Source organism: Parasteatoda tepidariorum, chromosome 3 (genome assembly GCF_982258835.1).
Source record: "Parasteatoda tepidariorum strain Cologne lab strain chromosome 3, Ptep-v5.0, whole genome shotgun sequence".
NCBI lineage: Eukaryota > Metazoa > Arthropoda > Arachnida > Araneae > Theridiidae > Parasteatoda > Parasteatoda tepidariorum.
The window spans coordinates 87,519,387-87,542,012 of record NC_141757.1 but is presented as its reverse complement, the minus strand read 5'-3'; the positions used below and the strand labels follow the sequence as shown (position 1 = coordinate 87,542,012).

The following is a 22,626-nucleotide window of genomic DNA, read 5'->3' as shown; positions in this document are numbered from 1 at the left end:
ATACACACTGCAACAGATTCCCATCATATATGCCATAGCACTCATATGCAAATCCAACTTTCGCATGCACTTCCACTTGAGTCTAAACATTCACTCGCATCTGTTGGATACATTTAGTGTTTCGCCTAATATTAAAAACAATACCCTACAATGCGAAATGCACATTAGTGTAATGTCTTTGACTGCTTCAGGGCTAGAAAAGTCCACGTACACAAGGGTGGTAGGGTAATGTTGGGCGAGGTGAGGTTTACTTCCCACCTATCTAAATTACGGTGATGAAGTGCGTGCTTGCACTACCATTGTTTTCAAATCATCATTACGGATGAATCCCAACGCGTCGTAAATAGTCCATTAGTGTAGCTCTATTACAAACTTAACTACCAAACCACATCAATGACGATAGATAACTAATCAACTAACGTAGTTAAGTTAATTGATAATCAAAATATCATATCTATGTTCTAAATATGAACAAACACCGGTTCTGAAGCGTGCGAAGAGGTTTCTCCTTTCTCAAACACACACAACTCAAAACTTTTTACGTAATAGACCAGTTGAACTCTTTGCTTCGGAAATCCCCTTATATTTATGAAACAAACATAAGCATTCAAACCTACACTGTTAGGAAGCCCTGCCTGCTCGCATTGTGCTACAGCTTATCCACAGCTGGCAAAAAGGGCCATTCTAGCCGCATGCGATTTTGTCTTTCACATGTGAACGGGTAAATATTTTTCAACGATCTATTTCTCATTCACATGTGAAAAAATCATAGGCAGTGAGAAGGGACAATTGGCGATCGAAATGTGCTACAGGTGACGTAGAGCAGAACTCTCTACCTATTTTGGCAATACTTTGCATGTTTTCCCCATTAGCGTGTGGAAAGTCATAGAGTACGTTAGTTTCTCTCTTGATTTTCATATAGATTAAAATCTTCTAAGTTGGAAAACTATGTGGAACTGAAAACTACATTAAACGTAGTTCTAAAGAAAAGTATCACGAAAATATTAAAAAATATTTTTATTAAATAAAAAGGAAAAATATGATAAAAAGGGTAAATATCGTACTACATTCCTGTACAACTGAAAAGAGGAGGAGAGGGAAGGGAGAAGGGCTAATAAAGGCATGTAACTGGTCTCTCCCCAGATGGCGTATTCGAGTGTTGCGATCGCCAATCTCTCTCATCTCTCGCATTTCCGACCACCACGTAGAAAAATGGAGAATCTGATTGGTGAGTTTTACTCGGGAAAATATTTTCCCTTCGATGACTATCGGAAGTGCGAAAACCGCATTCTGTGAAAATGTTCCGGAATAATCCAAATTAATAAGGGTTCATTTAAAAACGAATATGTGAAGGCAAACTAACTTTTAAGTTCTCATAAGAATGTATCTATGAAAGATCATTAGTGACGTATTACTTAATTTACGTTTACTTTGACTTCTATTACTATGAACAATTACTACAACTTCACCCTCTAAAATTTTGTAAACATTAATCAAGTTGCAAGTATTGCGCTGAAAGCGGTAATTGACAACAAATTTTAAGTAATTAAAGTAGAAATTTACATTTTTTTTACTTGTTTTAATTCTGCTCTGTATAGTTGTTATACTCATAAGACGTTTTATGCTCAACTTCTGCTGGGACTTTTAAAAAATAAAACGTAGTTTCCTGCATGTGTGAATTTTCTTTTTCCCATGTACCACTTAACTAATATAAAAAAAAGGGTTGGGTGTTATAATTAAGCATTAATTGAGCATGTCAAATTGATTGAGACGTTGAGTTTTTTTCTATCAAATGTAGAAATTAAGTTGACTTACAAAAATATTTATTATCATGATATTCTTTGTCTCTGTACATATTATTTGTATTAATGTTTCTGCAGAAGTTTTTCTTAAAGTTGAAGTGCCTGCTTCAATGCAGGTACTTCATCTTTCTAGAAAATTACTCTACATATGTTTCATTTCTCTACACATGTTTCATATTCCATATACACTTCAAAGAAAAATTCAACAGTTTTCTTAGTAATTTAACTATTTTGGATCTTTAGCTTGAGAATAGACAGTTTTTATCAATGTGAGATAAATAAATTGAACTGAAAATATTGAAGCGATTAGTTTGTTTGCAAATTATATATTTTGTAAAAGTGGGTATTTAAAGTAATGATTGCTCTAACATTAGCTATTGTTACGGAATCCAATTTTAGAAATGATTCTAAATATCAAGCATTAATTCTACAAACTTCGAAATGATTTTAAAAAAACTACTTTGTATGAAATATCAAAATAAGTGAAGTATGTGGATGTGTGGGTTTTAACACTTATAATACAATAGTACCTTAAATAAATACTGTTTTTAATAAGCATACACAATATAAATAATGTTATAAACACACATTCTATGTGTGTTCTGTTTTTTGACCCTTAGGAAGAGTTTCAATTCTATCTATCTTTAATCTATCAATTTAAGAAGAATCTTGTATTCAACTGTTCTCAAGTTTATTTTTTCTTATTTTACATCCAGCTACGGAATCATTACCTAAAAGTTTATTCAGAGAACAATTGACTTTGCATTATGTACCAACATATATTTTCTCCTTTTTATTTAATTATTTCTATTTATAGTTACTTATTAAAATTTTATAATTAGGCTCTAACAATTTAATAAGAACTTAAAATAAATATTTAATTATCAACTATTCTCAAGTTTTTTTTTTTACATCCTGGAAAGGAACTTTTTTCTGAAAGATGACTTTAGAGGACAGTTGACATTGAATTATATACCAACATATATTTTCTCCCTTTTTTTAAGAAAATTATTTCTACTTATAGTTACTTGTATGCTTAAAATTTAAGGATTACAATGGGATAAAGTGGGTATATATATATTAAAAAACATTTATTTTCTGTTGATAAGTTGAGATAATTTATTTAATATTTTTAGAGACATTTATTAGGATTGAGGCAAGTTTTTTTATTTCAGTTTTAGAAACTTATAAAAAGATTTAATGTTTACAAATTATTTGTTTTTTATCAACTTATAAAGTTATCTATTTATGATCAACTTATGGTAGCTTAAGCAGTTGAACTTATAAGTTCATTAAAAACTGTGAAAAGCTTAATTTTACTTCTAACTGGTAGAGGGACATCTATATAGAAATTTTTAAGAATAAATTTTACAATTATATCTATTACATGAATTGTTTTCTGAGGTTTGGTGAAGTGGGTACATGGTTGGGCTTAGCTAAATGTTGTATGATAGAGATTTTAGTTTTAATAAGTATCTAATATATATTTTATAATGAGCAAGCTAAAAAAATAATTTACTTTTAAAGAGAAGAATAATAGGGAGAATAACAATGTAACAGATGTGTTATACAATTAATAGAATTTTCAAAATAGCATAATTGTACAACTTAATGAGCATATTTAAAGATAAAGATGAGTTTTCACACAAGTTTCTGTCTTCATATGGCAGTTTTTTCATGGAAAACAAAACAATTTCCTTAAAGTAACTAAATTCAATAAAAATACATCTCTGTTATAAATAATAAGTTTTTAGCATTTCTTTTTTTTTTTAAATATAATCATAATACATTTATTTAAAAACGTTTTTATTTCTAAAAAAATATTTACATTTGTTTTTTAGTGGAATATATACTAATTTTAGAGCTATACCCACTTTCCTCCACTCTATGGTAAAGTGCATGTATCAACAAAAAATAAATTTTTTTAAGGGTTACTGTTAGAAAACAATCAAACAAAATAGATCAGTTTTGCCTAATGTTTGGTCTTAATAAATCCAATGTATGTAAAATACATCAAAATTTTCAGCCGAATAAATTTAATGGTTTGATTTTATGTTATCCACTTTACTCCGTCTTACCCTATAATTGGAATCTAAAAATTTAAGAAGAATCTGGTATAAATATTTTTCTTTTCAAGCTTATTTTTTCTCATTTTACATCCTGCAAAGAATTGTTTGCTGAAAGTTGACTTAAGAGACAGTCGCTTGGAAACATCTTGTGGGCAAAGTTTCTCTCAATATAAGGGTTTCTTTGCTCACCCTGTTTTTTTTGTTTTTTTTTTTTACTGAAGAGAAAATTGGGGGGGGGGGGTTTAAACAGTATATTGATTTTTTAAGCCTAATACCAAAGCAAGAAATTATTTCTTCTGTTAAAGAAGTACAGAAAAATTTTACTAGCCGTTTAAAGCTGTGCAAAGTAATCCCAGTTGACTGTAGCAATGTTTTCTCAGTTTTTTACATTGTATGACCACTTTATAAGCTAGTAAGGGTAGATTGCTACAGGTTTTTCACATTTTTATTTATTTTTTACAGTATATTTGATGAAATTTATGATTTTGTTCATAGTCATTTATTTTAATTATTTTATTTTAATAATTTGCCATCTGTTTATCAGGTTATGCCTTGTAATACACCACCACCACCCCCTATTCTGGAAGATTTGGATGATGTCATTGAGGATGGTAATTTGAGATTTAATCTGTATTTTAAAGAATTTTTTTTTTTAAATAATTACTGTTATTTACTGAAATTTAAATATTTTACCTGTTGCATTCCATTCCTATGGAGGAATGCCAAATCCCATAGAAATCTTTGTTCTATTATCCCTATCTAAAATGAAATATTTTTTTAGTGAGAAACACCATGACTCTGACTGAAAAATGGTTAAATTACAACATACTCACTATTATAAACTTTTGAAGGATTAATTGGGATTATTAAAGTATATTTCTCATCTGCTACTTAAGTAGATCTTATGAGTTATAATATTATTTTAGTTATTTGTTCAATATTGTTGCATAGCCATTTTTAAATTATCTCTTCACTAATAAAATAATTTTGAAATGATACATAATTCTAAAAATTATTAAAATTCATTTAGATTAAAAACTTACCTTTATGCACCTCAGAAAACACCTTTAAATCTCTGGGGATTTAAAATGAGCTTAAAAAAATAAGAGAAAGGAAAATTTTGTCCAAAAAACTGGGAGGAAATTTAAAGCCTAAGAAGGAATGAAAATTCTCGATCTTTTTCTTTCGTTACCAAAAAAAATTTTAACGAAAATTTTTAGGAGGCACCACATACTATGTCAGGGTTCCCACGGTCCTTGAAAGTCCTTGAATTTTTTTTTGCTAAATTTAGGTCCTTGAAAGTGCTTGAAAAACGTCTTGGGTCCTTGAAAAACTTGATAGGTCCTTGAATTTGTCCAATACTGCCGGCGGCCCTTTTTATAAAACACCCGCGGATCTTTCTCGTTCTTTCTGTTTTGTTCCCGAGCTCTCTCACGTGGTTTTTAACGCCACCGTTTCTAACCGGGCGTAGCGTCTTGGTGTCTGCCAAGCGCGTGGAGCACAGCAGACAATCAATGCGTTCGGGGCGAGACACCACTTCATCTTCTGTCGCATATGCTTAGATCTTCTTTTTTCTTATCGAAACTGGAATACTCTCGAATTTCGTAACAATATGTACCTTGTAGTTTTCAATAAATTTGCCGTTTTACCATCCGCACTTGTCCTTACGTTTGCGTCATTTCAAAACTTTATTGTAAAGCGTATTCGCAAAGGCACGGCTTCGTATTTGTGTTATGTAGTTTAGACTAGTTATGCCTGGGAAGTGCTATTTTAATTCCCAATGGATGGATAGTCAAGCTTATAAAGAATGGATTTTATCGATGTCCGAAAAGAAGTTCAGAGCCAAGTGTCGTATATGCATGAAGGAGATCGATATCGCGAAAATGGAAGAATCTGCTCTGAAATCACACATCCAAGAAAGGTAAAACAAAAAAGCAGTCTCATGCCATGAGTTCTCTTTTTCCAAAGACCTCAACATCTAATTCATCTGGTGTAAATACTCCTTCAACATCGTGTGCCCCATGTGAAACAGAAACTTTAGTGGCCGAGGTAACATTGTCTTTTTATCTGCTCAAAAGGAATGTGCTTGATGCTGAAATTCTCTGGAGTCTGAAGTGCATCACTAGTAATTATTCATGTAACTCCTGTGAAGGGATTAGTAAATTGTTCTCCAAAATGTTTGCTGATAGCTGTATAGCGAGACAATTTTTTTGTAGTGCCACAAAGTGAGCCTATTTGGGCTCCTTTGGATTGGCACTATACTTCAAAGGGATTCTTATAAATGAGCTGAAAAATGTTGATTGCTACACTGTACTCTTTGATGAGACGTTAAATCAGTCTCTACAATCTAAGCAGATGGACATTATGGTAAGGAATTGATAATAAAGTTTGCACTAAGTATCTTAACTCCCAATTTATGGGTCATGGAACTGCAGAAAATATTTTGTCCTCTTTTTACAAATGCATGGATGATGGTTAAAAGCTCTCTAAAATACTTCAATTATCCATGGATGGACCCTATGTCAATTGGAAATTCTATTAGAAGCTTCAGTGTGAATTAAAAGAGAAATATTCCCACCAGGTCATATTCATTGGCAGTTGTGGATTACACATAACGAATAATGCTTTTAAACATGGTGAAAATGGGATATGTTCCTTCAAATTTTTATTTTCAGAAAGAATTGTTGCTGCATAACATTTAGAGAAAGTTGTGTAAATTATGGATGAATAATTTCAGAAACGATGTTTAATAGAGGAGAAGAGGGGGTTATGGAATAGTCATGGAATATGGAATACCTAAGATTTAGCTCTGTCTTTCATGCAGCCTTCACACACAGGATTAAAGGATTTCACCATTAACACCTCATTACCATTAGTTATAGATTGTGCTGAAAATGATTTTGTGAATTAATATGTAAAACCAGTAGGGTTGTTTTTAAAAAAATATAAATTTTAGTCCATAATACATATACTCTCTTCTCTCTATATAGGCAAAGCATTTAGGTATTATATTTGAAATTAATTATTGCCACAACAAGCATTGTTGCTTCTAGTAAAATAGAAGAGAATAATTTTTAAAATTGGTCTTAGATTAAGGTCCTTGAAAATTTTGTTGAGGTCCTTGAAAAGTCCTGGAAAGTCCTTGAATTTCAATCTCATTATAGAGTGGGAACCCTGTATGTATGTTTGATTGTTTGCGCTAGTAAATACTTAAAGTAATATCGATTTTGTGACGATGTAATCTAACTTTTTTTCACACTTATTAAGTTTTATTCATGCACATTAAGCTCTAATTTTATTTTGTGCTCTTGTTATGCTGCATTACTGTGTATACCACAGCAAATTGATGCTTTTAAGAATCAGGCAAAACTCGAGAAATATTTTTCAAGAACTTTCAAGTAACAAACATGACGTAGCAAAAATACTTAACAGTGAAATTTATCATCTTCATTAACCAAGCATAGAATATTCAAAATATCTGCTTATATTTTTATCTAAGCAGTCTTTGCCATTGTTGGTAAACAAGTGTTGTTATACCTATATTCCAATTGCTTAGTTTAAGAAAATTTTAAAAATAATTTCATCTTAACAAGTATGATATCGATTTGAAGACTGAGGTATTCTATGCAAAAGCTCATATTTAATTGATTTAGAACATTAAGGGCAGTAATAAAATAAAACTAGAATTTTTCATTTCTTAAAGGTAATATCTGACAAAAAAAAATTTTTAGTTTTTTATGTTTCAGATTTTCAGTTTTCTCTCAACTTGCTCAAAAATAACATTTTAAATGTTATTTTCATCTTATAATTTTATATTTTTTGTTTTACTTGAGAAACTCTGCTAGTATTCATGTTATGAAGAAAAATCATATATTATCTCTGTAGAAAGATTATTTATTTAGGCTGTCTTCAAATATATGTATATAGCCATGTGTATTTTATTTTTAAAACTGTTGTTACTTTTTTAGATCCAAATGAGCTGGAATATGAGTTTTTACCTGATGAACTAGAATTAGTAGATGATTCAGCATTAACGTTTACCTCACATACAGGTACATGTTTTTTATTTATATGTTGATGCTCATTTTTATTACATCAGCCTAAATGGGATAGAACTTATTTTTAAAGATTTTTAGAAAATGTCTTAGGAATATAAGATAAATCTTAAGCATTACACTAAGAACAATTGTTGAAACTCTTACAAATGGAATTTTAAAACTGTTACACACATGCATCTCTTAAAAAGTTTAGACTGTACACCCCAATCCTTGTAACACAACTTTGGTCTAATTTAATGATTCTGAACTTTTTTTTTGTTATTCTAAATTATAGGCATTGAACATTTAAATTATTATTATTTTTTTGGAATGAACTATATTAAAAATATGCAACATGAAATTTAAACAAAAAGTTTTAGGCATATTACCAAAAAAAAAAAAGAAAGATCTGTTATCTAGAGATGAGACCATTGTATATAAGAAATTTCTATAGCTTATAATAATAAAATCTTAAAAATGCTTTTATTTTATGAGTTTGTCTTCAATGTCTTTTTTCATTTGAATTATATCAACATAAGTTATAGTAACTTTATGTTGAAATTTGCAATGCATCCTACATCAACATAGTTATTATTTATAAATGTTTTTATTATATTTTATTTTTGATGTTGTGTAAATGCAAATTTTTAATTTTATTTCGTAAATTTATTTTTTTTCTTTTGATATTATTAGAGTTTAAGTATCAAAGTTTTCATTTTACAAGACAAACACACTTGTACATTTTTATTGTTTCAGTTTTTATTCATTGTATAATAACATAACGTCAAACATATATATCATCTTTAATTAAAAGGTTATCAAACAAAACTGAACTTAACTAACATGAGTTTTTAAAGCTATTTTATATTATTTATTTATTTTGCTTGTTTCAATTTGTTTTTCCCGTTTTAATTTTTCCATCCACCTCTCCTAATGTAACAGCTACTATCTAGTTAATTCAGAAAATTTTTAGTACTTTATATTGATTAATTTTCAACAATATTAACTTAAAATGTCTAATTTGTACTACATTGAAATGAGATATGAATACACAAACTGTGTGAAAATGTATAAGAAAATATTAAACCACAATTACAAAGAAACCTATTGTTCCAAAATGATATTTTCATGTGCATTGTCAAAATTATATTTTTCAATAAGTTGCACAAAACTGAAATAGTTAACTAAATTAGTATTATGGTGGTTATTTTAGAAAACAAGCTGTATTTAAAAACAAATGATGTAAGGTTTTCTCATGTACTTGGTTACATAGCGTTTTTAAAAAGTGCTTCAAGGTGCTTATTTTCAATTTTCGTGATTTAAAAGTTCTTAAAGGTGCATTTTTCATTGGATGTTTTGAAAAAGTGCTTTATTTTCCCTTTTCAAAAATGAGATTTTTTTTTCATTCCCATGTCGATTTTCGACATGTATTATGCAAAAGCATGCTTTTCGCATTGTTCTATTCAACGTTTTCACAATTCATTTCGGCGTACCGTCGGTCCATAGCATTTGAAAGCGCCAATCATTTTACATGCTTGATAAAATACTTGCAAGTCTGTATGTGCGTCTACTGAGCTAGGTTTGGTGAGATTGCCTTCTCATGTGCAACTCTGCTGCATTTTACAAGATATTCTCAATTTCCACCATCTGATATCAATCCGAAAAATCTCTTGATCATTTTATAACGACTAATATAATCAAGAAAAAAGTTCTTTGTCAGAAACTAGTTATTTTCTCATGATCAACTGAAGTCTTTGAAAATTATTTTGCATTTTGTTAATGTATATAGTGCTTAAAAATATTTTTTGAGCGCTTGAAAAGTACTTAAAAGGTGCTTATTTTTTGTTGAAAGATTTGACTACACAGCCTGATGTAATTTGATTATTTCTTTTGCAAAAATTTCCAATACTTTTAATTTTTATTCGTTTCATTGAATTTTGTCTTTTACTTTCATTTGTATTGTATTTCAAAATTCATTTACTTATTATTAAATATTATTTTTGTTTTATTCAATTCAGATTCTGTATTATGCTGCAGTTTTGATAAAACTGGCAGTCTTGCTGTTACTGGTGGACAGGATGAAAAAGCTTATGTATGGTATACAGGAACTGGTGTTGTTAAATTTGAATGTCCTGGTAAAGATTTTTGTTTATCTTTTTTTATCAATAATTTTCTTTTATGTATAAAAAATGTATATGTTTTATAAATATATTTATACTTAATAGTAAAGCAATAACCTTATGATATTTTCCTTGTAATTATATTTCCCAAATGTAAATTTCTTACTTTAATCCATTTTAAGGTTATTCATCTCTGAAATGTAATACTGACTAAATGTAATACTGAGAACTTTCAAACAAGCGAAACCACTGTGTTCTAAAGAGTAGTTACTATTCACTGTAAATATATTTTCACTGAATAGTGAAACAATAACCTTAATGATATTTCCCTTATAATTATATTTCATACATGTAAATAATATCTTACTTTAATCAATTTTAATCAATTTTTCACCACTGAAATTATCTAAATGGAACACTGAGAACTTTCAAACGAACAAAACCGCTGTGCCCTAAACAATCTATTATGTTTTTATGTATGATAGGTATTTTCTTGATGTGATATTTGCTCTGAGAGTTAGCTTAAAAAATCATTTAAGTCTCTTCTTCAAAAATAGTATGTGTACTTAATGCAGTCCCGTACTAAAATTGTAAATAAAGAAACTAAATGTCCTTTTGGTTGGTGGAAGTAAATATTAATATCAAGGACAGAATAATTTTTCTAAGCTGATGTAGTGAAAGAGAACTGAAATAGTGCTACAGAAATAGATACATTTTTATCATCCAAATTTTTTATTTAGATGATAGTTGTACCGAATATTTTATTTTATAACCGGCGTTGAACAAACGGCTCATTTCTGAGTTTACAACTATCATTGTTCAGCTCCGTAACCTTGTACTTTTGAATAAAATTCAAAAGAAAATGGAACTAATGCCCATTTGTGTTGCAGCTGGGATTCAAGGCCGAGGCACCTTATTTGAGGGCGGGTGCTCTATCCCCTGAACCACCACGGCTTGTAGATAATATTTATGGTTTTGTAGCAAAATATATTTTTGAATGTATGTTAATAATTTTTAAAAAAAAGATAGTTTTGATCTCTGGAACAGGAAAAATACGGTTTCTAGAACAGGAAACTTATGGCTTCTAGAACAGGAATCTTACGGGTTTTGCTACAATTAAGAACAAAAATGCTGTTAAATTTACAACGCTCATATTTTCCATATCATTCCCTTTATTTATGTTTCCTATTATCTTTAGCATATCATTGTTATATGTCTTCGTGAATTCGAACATGTAATTTTTTTTTTCTTCCTTTAACTTTGTTAGGTCATACTGAATCAGTAATATCCGTTCATTTCAATCATGATGATTCTCTTGTTGTGACTGCTGATATGGATGGAGTAGTACAAGTTTTTGATGTGGCTAGTGGAACAAAAGTGTGGAATTTTGATGCTACAGAAATCACTGTAAGTTAGAACTGATGACTTCATTTTAAGTTCTTACAACAAAACAAAATCATTATTAAAACCATTGATACAATAACATTGCATAGCAAGAATACAATAATTTTTAGACTCATGTTGAAAGGAAAGATTAATTCAGTTTATTAATGGTAAGATTTTAATTGAATGTATAATTTTTTTAATTAAATTTACTCTTTATAGAAGTATTATACAAATGTTAAATTGTATGTAATTGTGACTGTATACTTTCCAACAGTAGTTAAGAGCTGTAAGAGTGATTATTGTATTGTTGTTTTTACTGCTTTTTCTTTCTTTCAATGAATAAAGTAATTAAATATATTTTTATGCGTATATCTAGTGGACAGAGTGGCACCCTACAGCAAATATACTTTTTGCTGGTACAATTGATGGAAGTTGTTGGAAGTGGAGTGTGCCTGGAGATGATATCTGTAGCTTATTTCAAACAAGTGGATCTGGAAGTTCTTGTGGCAAATTATTTGATAATGGTATGTTAAATTTTTGAACTTTTTATTAATAACTGCTAATAATTAAACTGTTTATTATGGGACTTATAAACATTAAAACTGCTTTTCTTTTTTAAAAAAATTTATTATAAATATCTTATTCTTAAAACATTTTTTAAGAGGTTTCATAAAGGAGGACTTAATATTTCTTACATTAAAAGTTGATGTGATTTGTATACATAAAAATGTTTTGTCTTTAAAAAACTTGTAATGCAAAATATTGTTTGCTAAACTCATCATATTTGGCTTGACATTCTGGTCAATGCATCCCTTGGTATTCTTTTCCACTGCATTTTATTTTTGGCATTTGTACACCACCAGTTCCTTTTCTAGACAGCAAGAAACAAGTTTTCCTATGATTCCATCCACCTACATCTGGGTCTTCTCCTTTTACCTCTTTACAAAGGAAAAAGTTTTTATAGCAGAATCATGATGCATTTATGTGCTACCCAGCAGGGGTGGCAAATTTCTTCCACAGTGGAAAAAGTCATGGAAAAAATTGCCATAAAAATAAAATGTTTCCTTCAACCCAAATGGAAGAAACACTTTCTAAAAAATGACATCAAATATTTGTGCAACTTTTTTTATCAGTTTATAATTGCAGTCTTATTTATAAAATAGCATTATATTCTAAACTTTTTGAAATAATTAAAATCTGGAAAGAAAAATAAGTTTCATTAATTTGAAATAACTCTAGTTCTTTATTATTTTATGTAAATGAGTATAGTAGAACTAATTTTATAATTATATAAAGAACTGTTAAATTATCTTAATCAAGTTTTAATTAACAAATGACACATTTCTGGAATCAAATGTTGTTCAATGTAAATACTAAAAAATATCTTAAATAATATGATTGATAGATTTTAAAATTCTAAGTAAAACTAAAATATGAAAGAAAAAAGAAAATTTAAATCTAAGCTACTCTTATAATTCATATTGCTGAACAATTGAATTGGTCATATTTAGTTTCTTCCATTTTGTCTTGTTTCTTTCTTTTTTTTTTCCAATTTCTTCCCTTGTCTTAGAATAAATAAGTTTCACATGGATAAATGCTATTACTGTCGTGCAGTTAATTGGGTTAATTTTCATTTATTTCATAATATATGACTCTGTCGATTTTATTTGCTCACAGTATTGGTGACAACTCTTGCCTCCAAAAGTTTTGTAGAGAGGTAGGACTAGGACTGTCATCTATTGAGAATCTCACATCAAATTGTCTTAAGAAAACATGCTATATTTATGTGTGCTCTACAATAACAATATTTACTTTTAGTAATTTACTTTATTTGCTATTACAGTGTTTTTCTAATATTTAAACAGATATGAAATTAGATTTGAAAATACAATATAAAAAAAATTTTTTAAGGTACTAAGTGTGCTGTAGGCTATATGGAAGGCTCTATAAAAGTTTGGGATACTGAAAATGTACAATTAATTGGCTCTGTTACAGGTAAAATATTTTTATGATAATAATATTTACATGAAGTGGTTAATTTTTGAACATTTGTATATTTTCCCTTGTCCATAAATAGGCTTTGTTTTGTGTAAAACATGTTTCTGATGTTTATTAAGAATTAAGTTTTTATATTTGTATATTTTCTTCACCATATTTATATAGTGACTGGATAACTGTTTAAAATGCAATTCCTTTTCTTATTTTGGAATGCATTTTTATGTATGTTATAAAATTGTAACTATCACTTTAAATATATAAATTTCAGTAATTAATCCTTTTTAATGTTTTTAGGGAAAGAAGCTCATGAAAGCAACGTAAATTGTATTACATGCAGTTCAGATGGTTCTTTAATTGCTACTGGTTCTGAAGATGGTACTGCTAAAATTATTAGGTCAACTAACTGTAGAGTAAGTAGTGGTACAGCGAAAAGAAATTCAAATAATAATTTTTGATAAATCTCTTTTATTTTATTTTATTTATTTTATTTTTTTTTTTTTTTGGTATATACTTTTTGCAATGTAATCTTGAAGTATGTCGTACATTATTTTATATCCATGCATATATTTTTTAATTTGGTAATATGTTTTAAATGCACCTAACTCTGATTTAGGTGTTAAAGACATTACAGTGTTCTCTGTCCGATGAAGATAAAGAATCAATTGAAGGAATCGGCTTTTTACAAGGGTATGACGGATTTTTATTGTATTAAGTTTGCATTTTAAAAATTTAATTTTAACTCTTTTTTTTTTTTCAAAGTCACGTTTTTGCTTACAAGCAGACACTTGAGTGTAACTCTCTAAAATAGCGTAAGTTAGAAAATGTGACTCAAGGACAATTTTGAAATGAAGTATCAGAAATAATGTAAATTCAATTACTAAAATGGTTTTTAAGTTATTCAAAAAAATGTGCAAATGGTGATTTCAATTGCAAGCATGCATCTTTAAGTACATTGTAGGTTTACAAGTGCGCTTAAAGTTGCAATAATGGTTCTACTGTATTTGTAATCCCAGTAAATGTTTTTGCATGACAAATGGTTACATCATACAAAATCCTTAAATCCATAATTTTCTCTCTTTTTTTTTTCTTTGTCTATATAATATATTTTGATATAATATATATTTATAATATAATATATATTCATAATATCATATGTATTTATAATGTAATATATATTTATAATATATGTATACAAGTCTGAACTGTCATTGTGAAGAACTGGGGTTCCATCCCCAGTGGCAACTTAAAACCCACCCAGCTTTATATCGATGGGTACCAGCTTGTCTGTGAAGTAAAGGCAGTCTGTGCACAATGCTGACCACATTGTCACAATCATGCTGTTGGTTATGAAATTGTGAAACCTTAATCTTCATGGAATTCCCTGGCTCACTCAAGCTGTTGCGGGAATGCTTTTTGCTATTTTTCGTTCTATTAAGGGCTTTTTTTTCCCTAATTTTCTCACTATTTTTCAAGTTTTCATTTTTTGAGGGTGTATAAAAATAACTGCAAAACTAAAATTATTCCATCATTCACCATCAGATTTTTCAAAATTTTATTTATTCTATATATATTATTATAGTATCTAAATTTATAAAAAAATCTATTCATAATAAATGCTAGTACAGTCATAATAAATGCTTGTTGCTAGTAACAATACATCATTCCAAGATAATTAAAACATTTTTCATCTATTATATTATCTAACATGTTAATCTCATATCAAATAGTTCCTCTTACTAAAAAAAGATTATTTACCTTAATAAAATCGATGATATATCAACTTTTTTTTCGTATTATATTTTGTCTGATTTAATTTTTTATTTATTTATCCTAAATAAGCCTCATAGGTAAACTGTACATAGTACACATTAATAAAGGTATTATCCTGAAACACTTTTGTTTTAATGATTATATTTTCATTAAATAAGTGTCTAACTAATGGTTTAAAGTAGCTCTCAAATCTTAATTAGTGTAAACTATTAATAAAGATGACGGATTTTGTTTTTTGTTCATCGAAATATGAGGTTAGTCACAATCTGGAAAATATGGTACTAAGAATTTTTTATTTATTTTATTATTATTTATTTAATTTTATAGCTCAGAAACTGTTGAACCAATTTCGCACAAATTTTGTATTTTGGCATGCAGATTTACATAGTTTATAATTGTGTAAATATTTGTATATCTTGCAATTCAATATATTTCAACTTTCATTAAATAAAAACAATAAAAGAAATTGGTTAAAAATTATTTTCTGCATGTGTATTCTTGTGTGAAAAAAAAATTTATTCAGTTTAAAATCTGTCTTTGAGACAGCTCGTCTGTTTTAACTATTGGAATTTTATTTTCCTTATAATTATCCCCCCCCCCCATCATATTCTGATAGTCAAAAATGCAAATCCATTGAAAAAAGTATTTTTATTGAGAGAAAGTGTATTTTTGTTATTTGTTTCGTTTGCATTTTGCTTGAGTTAGAAAATTTCAATTTCTCCTATCAGTAAGCATTTAGTTTTGACTTATTATGAGAATTTTTTTCTGTGTATCTAAGCTGATAAAAATGTTACTTAGTTTATTAATTAACTAGCAATTATACCAATATGTTTTAATAATCTTATACTTTGCAGGCATACACTTTTAGCTGTTGGAACAAATGATGGCAATTTAAGAATATTCGATGTTTCAACATTTGTACTCAGATCACTTGTTTCTGTTAGTGTATGTATTGTTGCATGTACACTATGCAATTTTGAATGCTCAAAAAGTTAAAAAGTTCATGTTTTTATATTGTTACTAAGAAACTTTTAAAAAAAAAATTTAAAGATTTCATTATAAATTAAAAATAATTTAATATAACACTGACATTAAATTATGCAAAATTAAAAATATCGAGAAAACATGGAAAATATTAAAAATTAATGACAAGAGAAGAAGAAAAAATATAAAAATAGAATATTTTTAAATAATATTAAAAAGCTGGAAAACAAAATAGTGAAGAGATATAATCTCAACATCAGCTCATGCGATTATATCCGCAAAAAGAAGTGCTTTCTCATATTGTATCAATATACCCAAAGCAAAATATTCAATAGAATAGTAAGGTGAGGAGCACTAAAAAAATTGCTTAGATCTCTCTCTCTCTCTCTCTCTATATATATATATATATATATATATATATATATATATATTAAACAGCAAAGAAAATTAAAGAATTAGCAAAGCAATTAAAGGAGAAAATTTTTAACATCTTCCTTAATCAAAATATATGTCTTTCAGTAAAAATAAACTTAACTAGTGCTACAGTACATTTATTAAAACTTGTGTGGAATCTGAAAATGTAGTGACTGATCGATTGATTGATAAATAAAAATAGCTTAAAAGTTTTTAGCTATAGCTTTTCAATATGCAAATGAAAATTGCTTTGAACATTTCATGTTATGAACTTTTATTTTTTGTAGATATAGTTTTAAAACTTTTTTCTTTACATTTTCGTGCAGTTATATTGCCTTAAATTATTTTTTCTTTTTTCTCCAGACTGTAATCTGTTTAAATTAAATCCCTTTTTTAATAAAGATGACAAACCAATATATCATTCTGTATTCTGTGATTAAGATGTATTACTTTTAAAAATGCATGCATGAGACTATAATAGTATTTTAATTTATTTTGCATGTGAAATATCTCTGAGTATCTGATTAAACGAAGAAACGTGTTCAAAAAAAGAGAAGAGAGACACCAAAAAAAAAACTTTTTTTTTCTTTCTTTAATTTAAGTTCTAATTTCTTAAGAAGTTGCTTCATAGTTAAAGATATATGCAGGGATGAGATTTTTCCGCTTTTTAGCGGATTACCGCTTTTTTCACTTTTATCTCTTGAATTTCAGTTTTTTTTTTATCAAAAATTCAGATTTTTCTAAAAATTTCACTTTTTTTATAAGTATTCTGCTTTTTCAGAAAATTCACCGATTTTCAAAGAGAAACAGAAAATTCAAACTACATAGCTAGCAATCCTTTCTCATTTTTACTTATTATAGCTATTTTCTCCCCTTTTACTACAGCAGCTGATAAGATTTTCCGAATTTTTTACCCGCCCTCCCGATAGATCCGATTTTTGTAGTACAAGCGACGCTGCTTCTGACAAGCCTTTTAGAGGTCCCAAACCTGGAATCTGCTAATATCTCCATTCTTATTCACACGATTTTAATATCAAACATAGCTTTTCATATTTGCGTGTTACGATTCTTATTCACGCGATTTGAATATTGTATGTTGCGATTCTTATTTACGAGATTTAAAAATCCGATATTGTGATTCGTATTTACGCCTTTTTAAAAACCTATATAGCGATTCATATTCACGCAAGTTTAAAATTAATGTCTTGATTTGCTCATGCGGTTTATAATATCAAACATTGATTTTCGTATTTATACGTGATTTTAAAATAAGGCATTGGGATTCGCATTCACGCATTCTGAAAATTATGCATCATAACTCTTATTTATGCAATCTAAAAATTACGCATCATGATTCGTATTTATGCAATCTAAAAAGTATGAATCGTGATTTGTATTTACGCATTTTAAAAATTCTATATCCCAGTATGTATTTCCTCATTTTCATAATCGTATATCTAGTTTCATATTCATGTGATTTCAAAATCCATAATTGTTATTCATATTCACGCTATTTTAAAATCAACTATCGCGATTCTTGTAAGAAGTAAGTAGTGGTACAGCGAAAAGAAATTCAAATAATAATTTTTGATAATTCTTTTCTTTTTTTATTTTATTTATTTTATTTTATTTATTTATTTTTTTTTTTTTTTTTTTGGTATATACTTTTTGCAATGTAATCTTGAAGTATGTCGCACATTATTTTATATCCATGCATATATTTTTTAATTTGGTAATATGTATCTCATGTTTCTAACTCATCATCAAAATTTTATTTATAATTGCTGTTATTTATGCTATAAAAGGCAAAATTCTTATCAAATAAAAAACAATTATCTAAATAGTTACTGATTGTCATGTAATTTTTCAAACTAAAATAGCAATTTTTGTATGTTAAGGAGTTACTATATATTTCTACTTCACTGTTATTGATATGTTTCAAAGGGCTCTAGTTAGCTCTATAATATTAACATAATGATTCGGTCCATTGTTAAAGTTTTTTTTTTCCAATATAATTTAAAAAGTAATATTACTGATATATTTGCTATAAATCACATAACAGTATTTATTAAAAGAAATGAAATATTAATGTATATTCTCAGTAGTTTTAATTTGCTAAACCAGGTAGTTTTTCAAGTAATAATTGTCTCTTATGTGAACTGAGGAAAATTATAATTTCCAGCTTTATTTTTTCAATTGGTAATTTTTATTTTCACTAAATGTTAAGTAGCAATGTAATCATTTATATAATAATAGATTAGTACAAAATTGTATGTCAACACATTATTTATTACCTTAAACTGTCTGGAATTTATTATCAAAGGGTTGCGCTTGCGTAAAATTTATGATCGTGGAAATTCAGCTTTTTTGCCTTTTGGCTAATCTCATCCCTGTATATGTTAAAAATACACCACTTTTCTGCATCTTATTTAACTGTCATTATTAATGCTTACAGTTTGAACATAAACATCATTTTAAAAAGAATATTAGTTTCAAACGTACTATACTCTTAATTCATATTGTAAATTTAAATTCTTTAAAATTTGCTATTTCTTCTTTCTTTCTAACATACTATTTTTGAAATTGTGTTATGATAGGCTCCAATTGTTAAATTAGTGTGTGATGAAGATCAACCATTAGTTTATATTGCCAGTTTTGGTAATATTGAAAGATATGATGCTCGCACTGCACAGATGGATAAAAAATGGACTGGGCATGATAATCGAATTTTAGATTTTGTAATCTCAGGGTATGTATGATTTCCTCGTGTTACCATTGCCTTTTTTTTTTCAGGTTATTACTAACTATTTTATCCCTGATGTTCATATCTGCAAATCAATAAGTTATATTCTGGCTAAATATTTAAATAAAATTCCGAAAATCTAAAATTTTAAATTTTTCCGGAGTCCTGTTAAAAAGAATTTTTTCCTCCTTTAAAAACTTTTTTTTTCTGTTTAACCTTTCTTCTTTTCCTCCAATCTAGACTAAACTGAGATATTAATTAGAATATTAACTCTATTTAATGGTCCTTTTGTTACAAATCTAAATCATTTTTCCCACTGTCTGTCATATACCCTTTTTAATACTTTTATGTATAATTACTAGGTTCATTCACTAATTTGCCATAAATTAAGTTTTACCATTAACTGAGACTCTTATATTAAGTTATTAACCAAAACTCAGAAATGATAAATTTTCAGCCCATTTCAATGTTGTCTATATCAACATTTATAAAAATTTAACGATTGCTTTCTATTTTAAGGAAATATTTTAACGACAAATTACTGATGTTTTAAAAATAATTGCACCCTTCATAATTTTATGTATTGTATGTTTCAGAAACTTGTATAATAGTACTAAAAACTTATTGATTAACTAAGATAAGGGCTAGCTACTGGCAATTTTGATTTATCAAAATGGCATTGCTGAAAGATCATCCACAAATTAAGTTTTGTCAAGTTTTAGGTTATACCCATTTAACTTATGTTTTTATGTAATTCATCTACCTAAATCTTTTATATTTAAATTTATGTAAGGTGCAATTCAATATCTACTTTACAATAATTATCTATTTTACAATCTGCTATAATAGCAATGACTGGATGAATAATCTTGGAGGGTATGCATATGTAAATACTTGATATTTTGATGATAAAAAAAATTTCTCAAAAACAATTTTTTTTTAATTTATTTACTTTTTTTAATTTCCCTGTCTTTACATTTTTTCCTTTCTTTTGTATGTGTAAAATTGATATTTAATTAATTAATATTTTTCATTTTATTAATTACACACATTCACTGAAACTCAATGTTTTTCTTATTTTCAATTACTTAATCTATATAATTAATATTTTTTCCTGGTTTTAAGATATCTCAGCTTTACTTATTTGCATACCAAAAAGTTAGACATTTTGATTTATCACATTTATTATAGAGTGATCATTCTCACTTTATTTGAATATATTTTTTGCAATAAATCTTCATACATAAATTATGAACATTCTATTTGTTTTTATCTGCCTGTATGCTGCTAAAAAATTGTTCAATCTTGCACCAGAATATCAAAATGTTATGTATAATATCACTCAAATTTGTGAAACTGTGTTGAACTCAATCAATTGTGTAATAAAGTATAAAAGGGAATTATTATTATTTTTTTTTTCAGAATAATTTTTGTAACTGTGTTATGAATTTATTTTATTACTAAGTGATCTTTCTTTTATTACCTGAAGTTTATTTTATCGACATTCAAAAATCGTAATCAAAACAATTCTTACATTTCACTAGGCTTATTCAGCTTTAAGAAATTTTCTTTAAAAAAAAAAACTATAATAGTGCAAATAAATTACCTATGTTAAAAAGAAGAAAAAAAACAGGAATATTAATGTAATTGAACCAAGTTAATTAATTTCTTTTCATGAAATAATGTTTTTAATTTTTTAAAGCTTTCAATTTTCAAAAGTGTTAAAGTGAATGAGAACATATTTTTGGAATAATTAAATAAAAGTTAGAATGTTTTTTTATATGTTGTGTGTATTACTTTGCTTACATTAATAGCATATTGTTGTTTACAGGGACAAACAAAAGGCACTGTCAGTGGCTGATGACACCTTGTGCAAAATATATGTAATCAGATAATGATACATTACTATACCATAAATAAATTATTCTGTAAAATAAAATTATTTCTTATACTCAAATTTATCAATTTATTTTCTTTCAAAATATTATTATATAATTTCATTACACTGATTTATGTTCTACATAAATGAAAATATTATTTAAACATCTAAATTACAGGATTAAAATAATTTTATTCATTATAACCATGCAATAAAAAAAATCTTCCCTTTTTTATTGTATAAAATATTGTAGTATTTTATTTATAAAATATCGTTTTAAAGAAAGAATCATTTTCTGTCGATTTTGTGTTTCTATGGATTGAACTTGTTAGAATTCAATATTTTTGAGCATTTAACCAGTTTATAATTTTTTGAGCATTTAACCAGTTTATAATTTATAAAAAAAGTTTTTGTTATTTTTAAACTCATACCTTTAAAAAATATGTATTACTTTTTAGTTTTGCAAAATGTAATTTGCGCTGATACACAGAAATGTTAGTGGCTATCTTACAAAGCTCTTTTCATATAAATAATTTTTTAACAAAACAGTGTAGGAAGAAAATCATTCCAAATTATTAAATTTATTTCTAAACAGCAGATTATGCGCAGTGTACTTTACATTCGTATTGATGGAATTAGATTTACAATATATATGTATTGAGATTTTCAAACAATAATGGGTAATTCTAATATTCTTTTTTAACAAATATTTCTTGATTATTAACATTAATTCTCTTACATTGAAAAATTTAGTTTCCTTAAAACAACCTAATTTGCATCTTATTATTATTTGTCATCACAGCAGAGGTTATGGTGATATATCCTCTAGGGGTTATATGTATCCAATGCAAGAAATTCTATCAACTTAAACAAATTACCAATTTAAAAAGGTGGTTAACTTATCAGATGTTATATCATAGTTTGTACATTAAAATGTTAGTTAGAAGTATATTCAGTTGTACACTTTAATTACTCACTACTGTCCGATTCTCTCATTTGATGTATATATGTCAGTATGTTTCCATTTTATTCAATTATAGCTAAGGTATTGAAAAATGGTTGTCACTCTTCAGTCATGAGGACTGAAATCAGTCATGAAAAAAGAGCAGTGGAATGATTTTCCATCCTCCAATAAATATTTATTTTCCATTTGTTTTTCAAATTAAGTTTTCATTTGCAAATTTAACTTTTTCTTTAAAAATGTCATAATTATTTTACGTTAAAATAAATAAAAAAATTATTACTATTTATGGAAAAAAATTGTTTTTATAATTATTGCAAAATTATTAAGTAATGATGTTGAAATGGGATTGATCGACTTTTTTTTTCATGCTGACATACATACATGTGATTGTCTAAGCAAAATATTGTTGAATCTAAATCTGCTTTAGTTTGTATATTTTTCCCAACATTTTGAGATAGTG

General features: G+C 27.4%; 1 protein-coding gene across 2 annotated transcripts; it reads left to right on the top strand.

Moving 5' to 3' along the window:
• The first annotated feature begins 1,399 nt into the window (after window positions 1-1,399).
• On the top strand, window positions 1,400-21,280 carry LOC107448571 (angio-associated migratory cell protein). 2 transcript variants are annotated; one of them, XM_016063931.5, is made up of 12 exons: window positions 1,400-1,521; window positions 4,416-4,482; window positions 7,840-7,923; window positions 9,927-10,043; window positions 11,296-11,435; window positions 11,791-11,938; window positions 13,326-13,409; window positions 13,707-13,822; window positions 14,026-14,099; window positions 16,037-16,127; window positions 19,178-19,329; window positions 21,155-21,280. In XM_016063931.5, the coding sequence occupies exons 2-12, from the start codon at window positions 4,419-4,421 to the stop codon at window positions 21,216-21,218; spliced, it is 1,134 nt and encodes a 377-aa protein (XP_015919417.1). In that variant the 5' UTR covers window positions 1,400-1,521; window positions 4,416-4,418; the 3' UTR covers window positions 21,219-21,280. The 2 variants fall into 2 exon arrangements, with proteins under 2 accessions (XP_015919417.1, XP_015919347.1); XM_016063861.4 differs by having other exon boundaries at window positions 1,401-1,542.
• The last annotated feature ends 1,346 nt before the right edge of the window (window positions 21,281-22,626 follow it).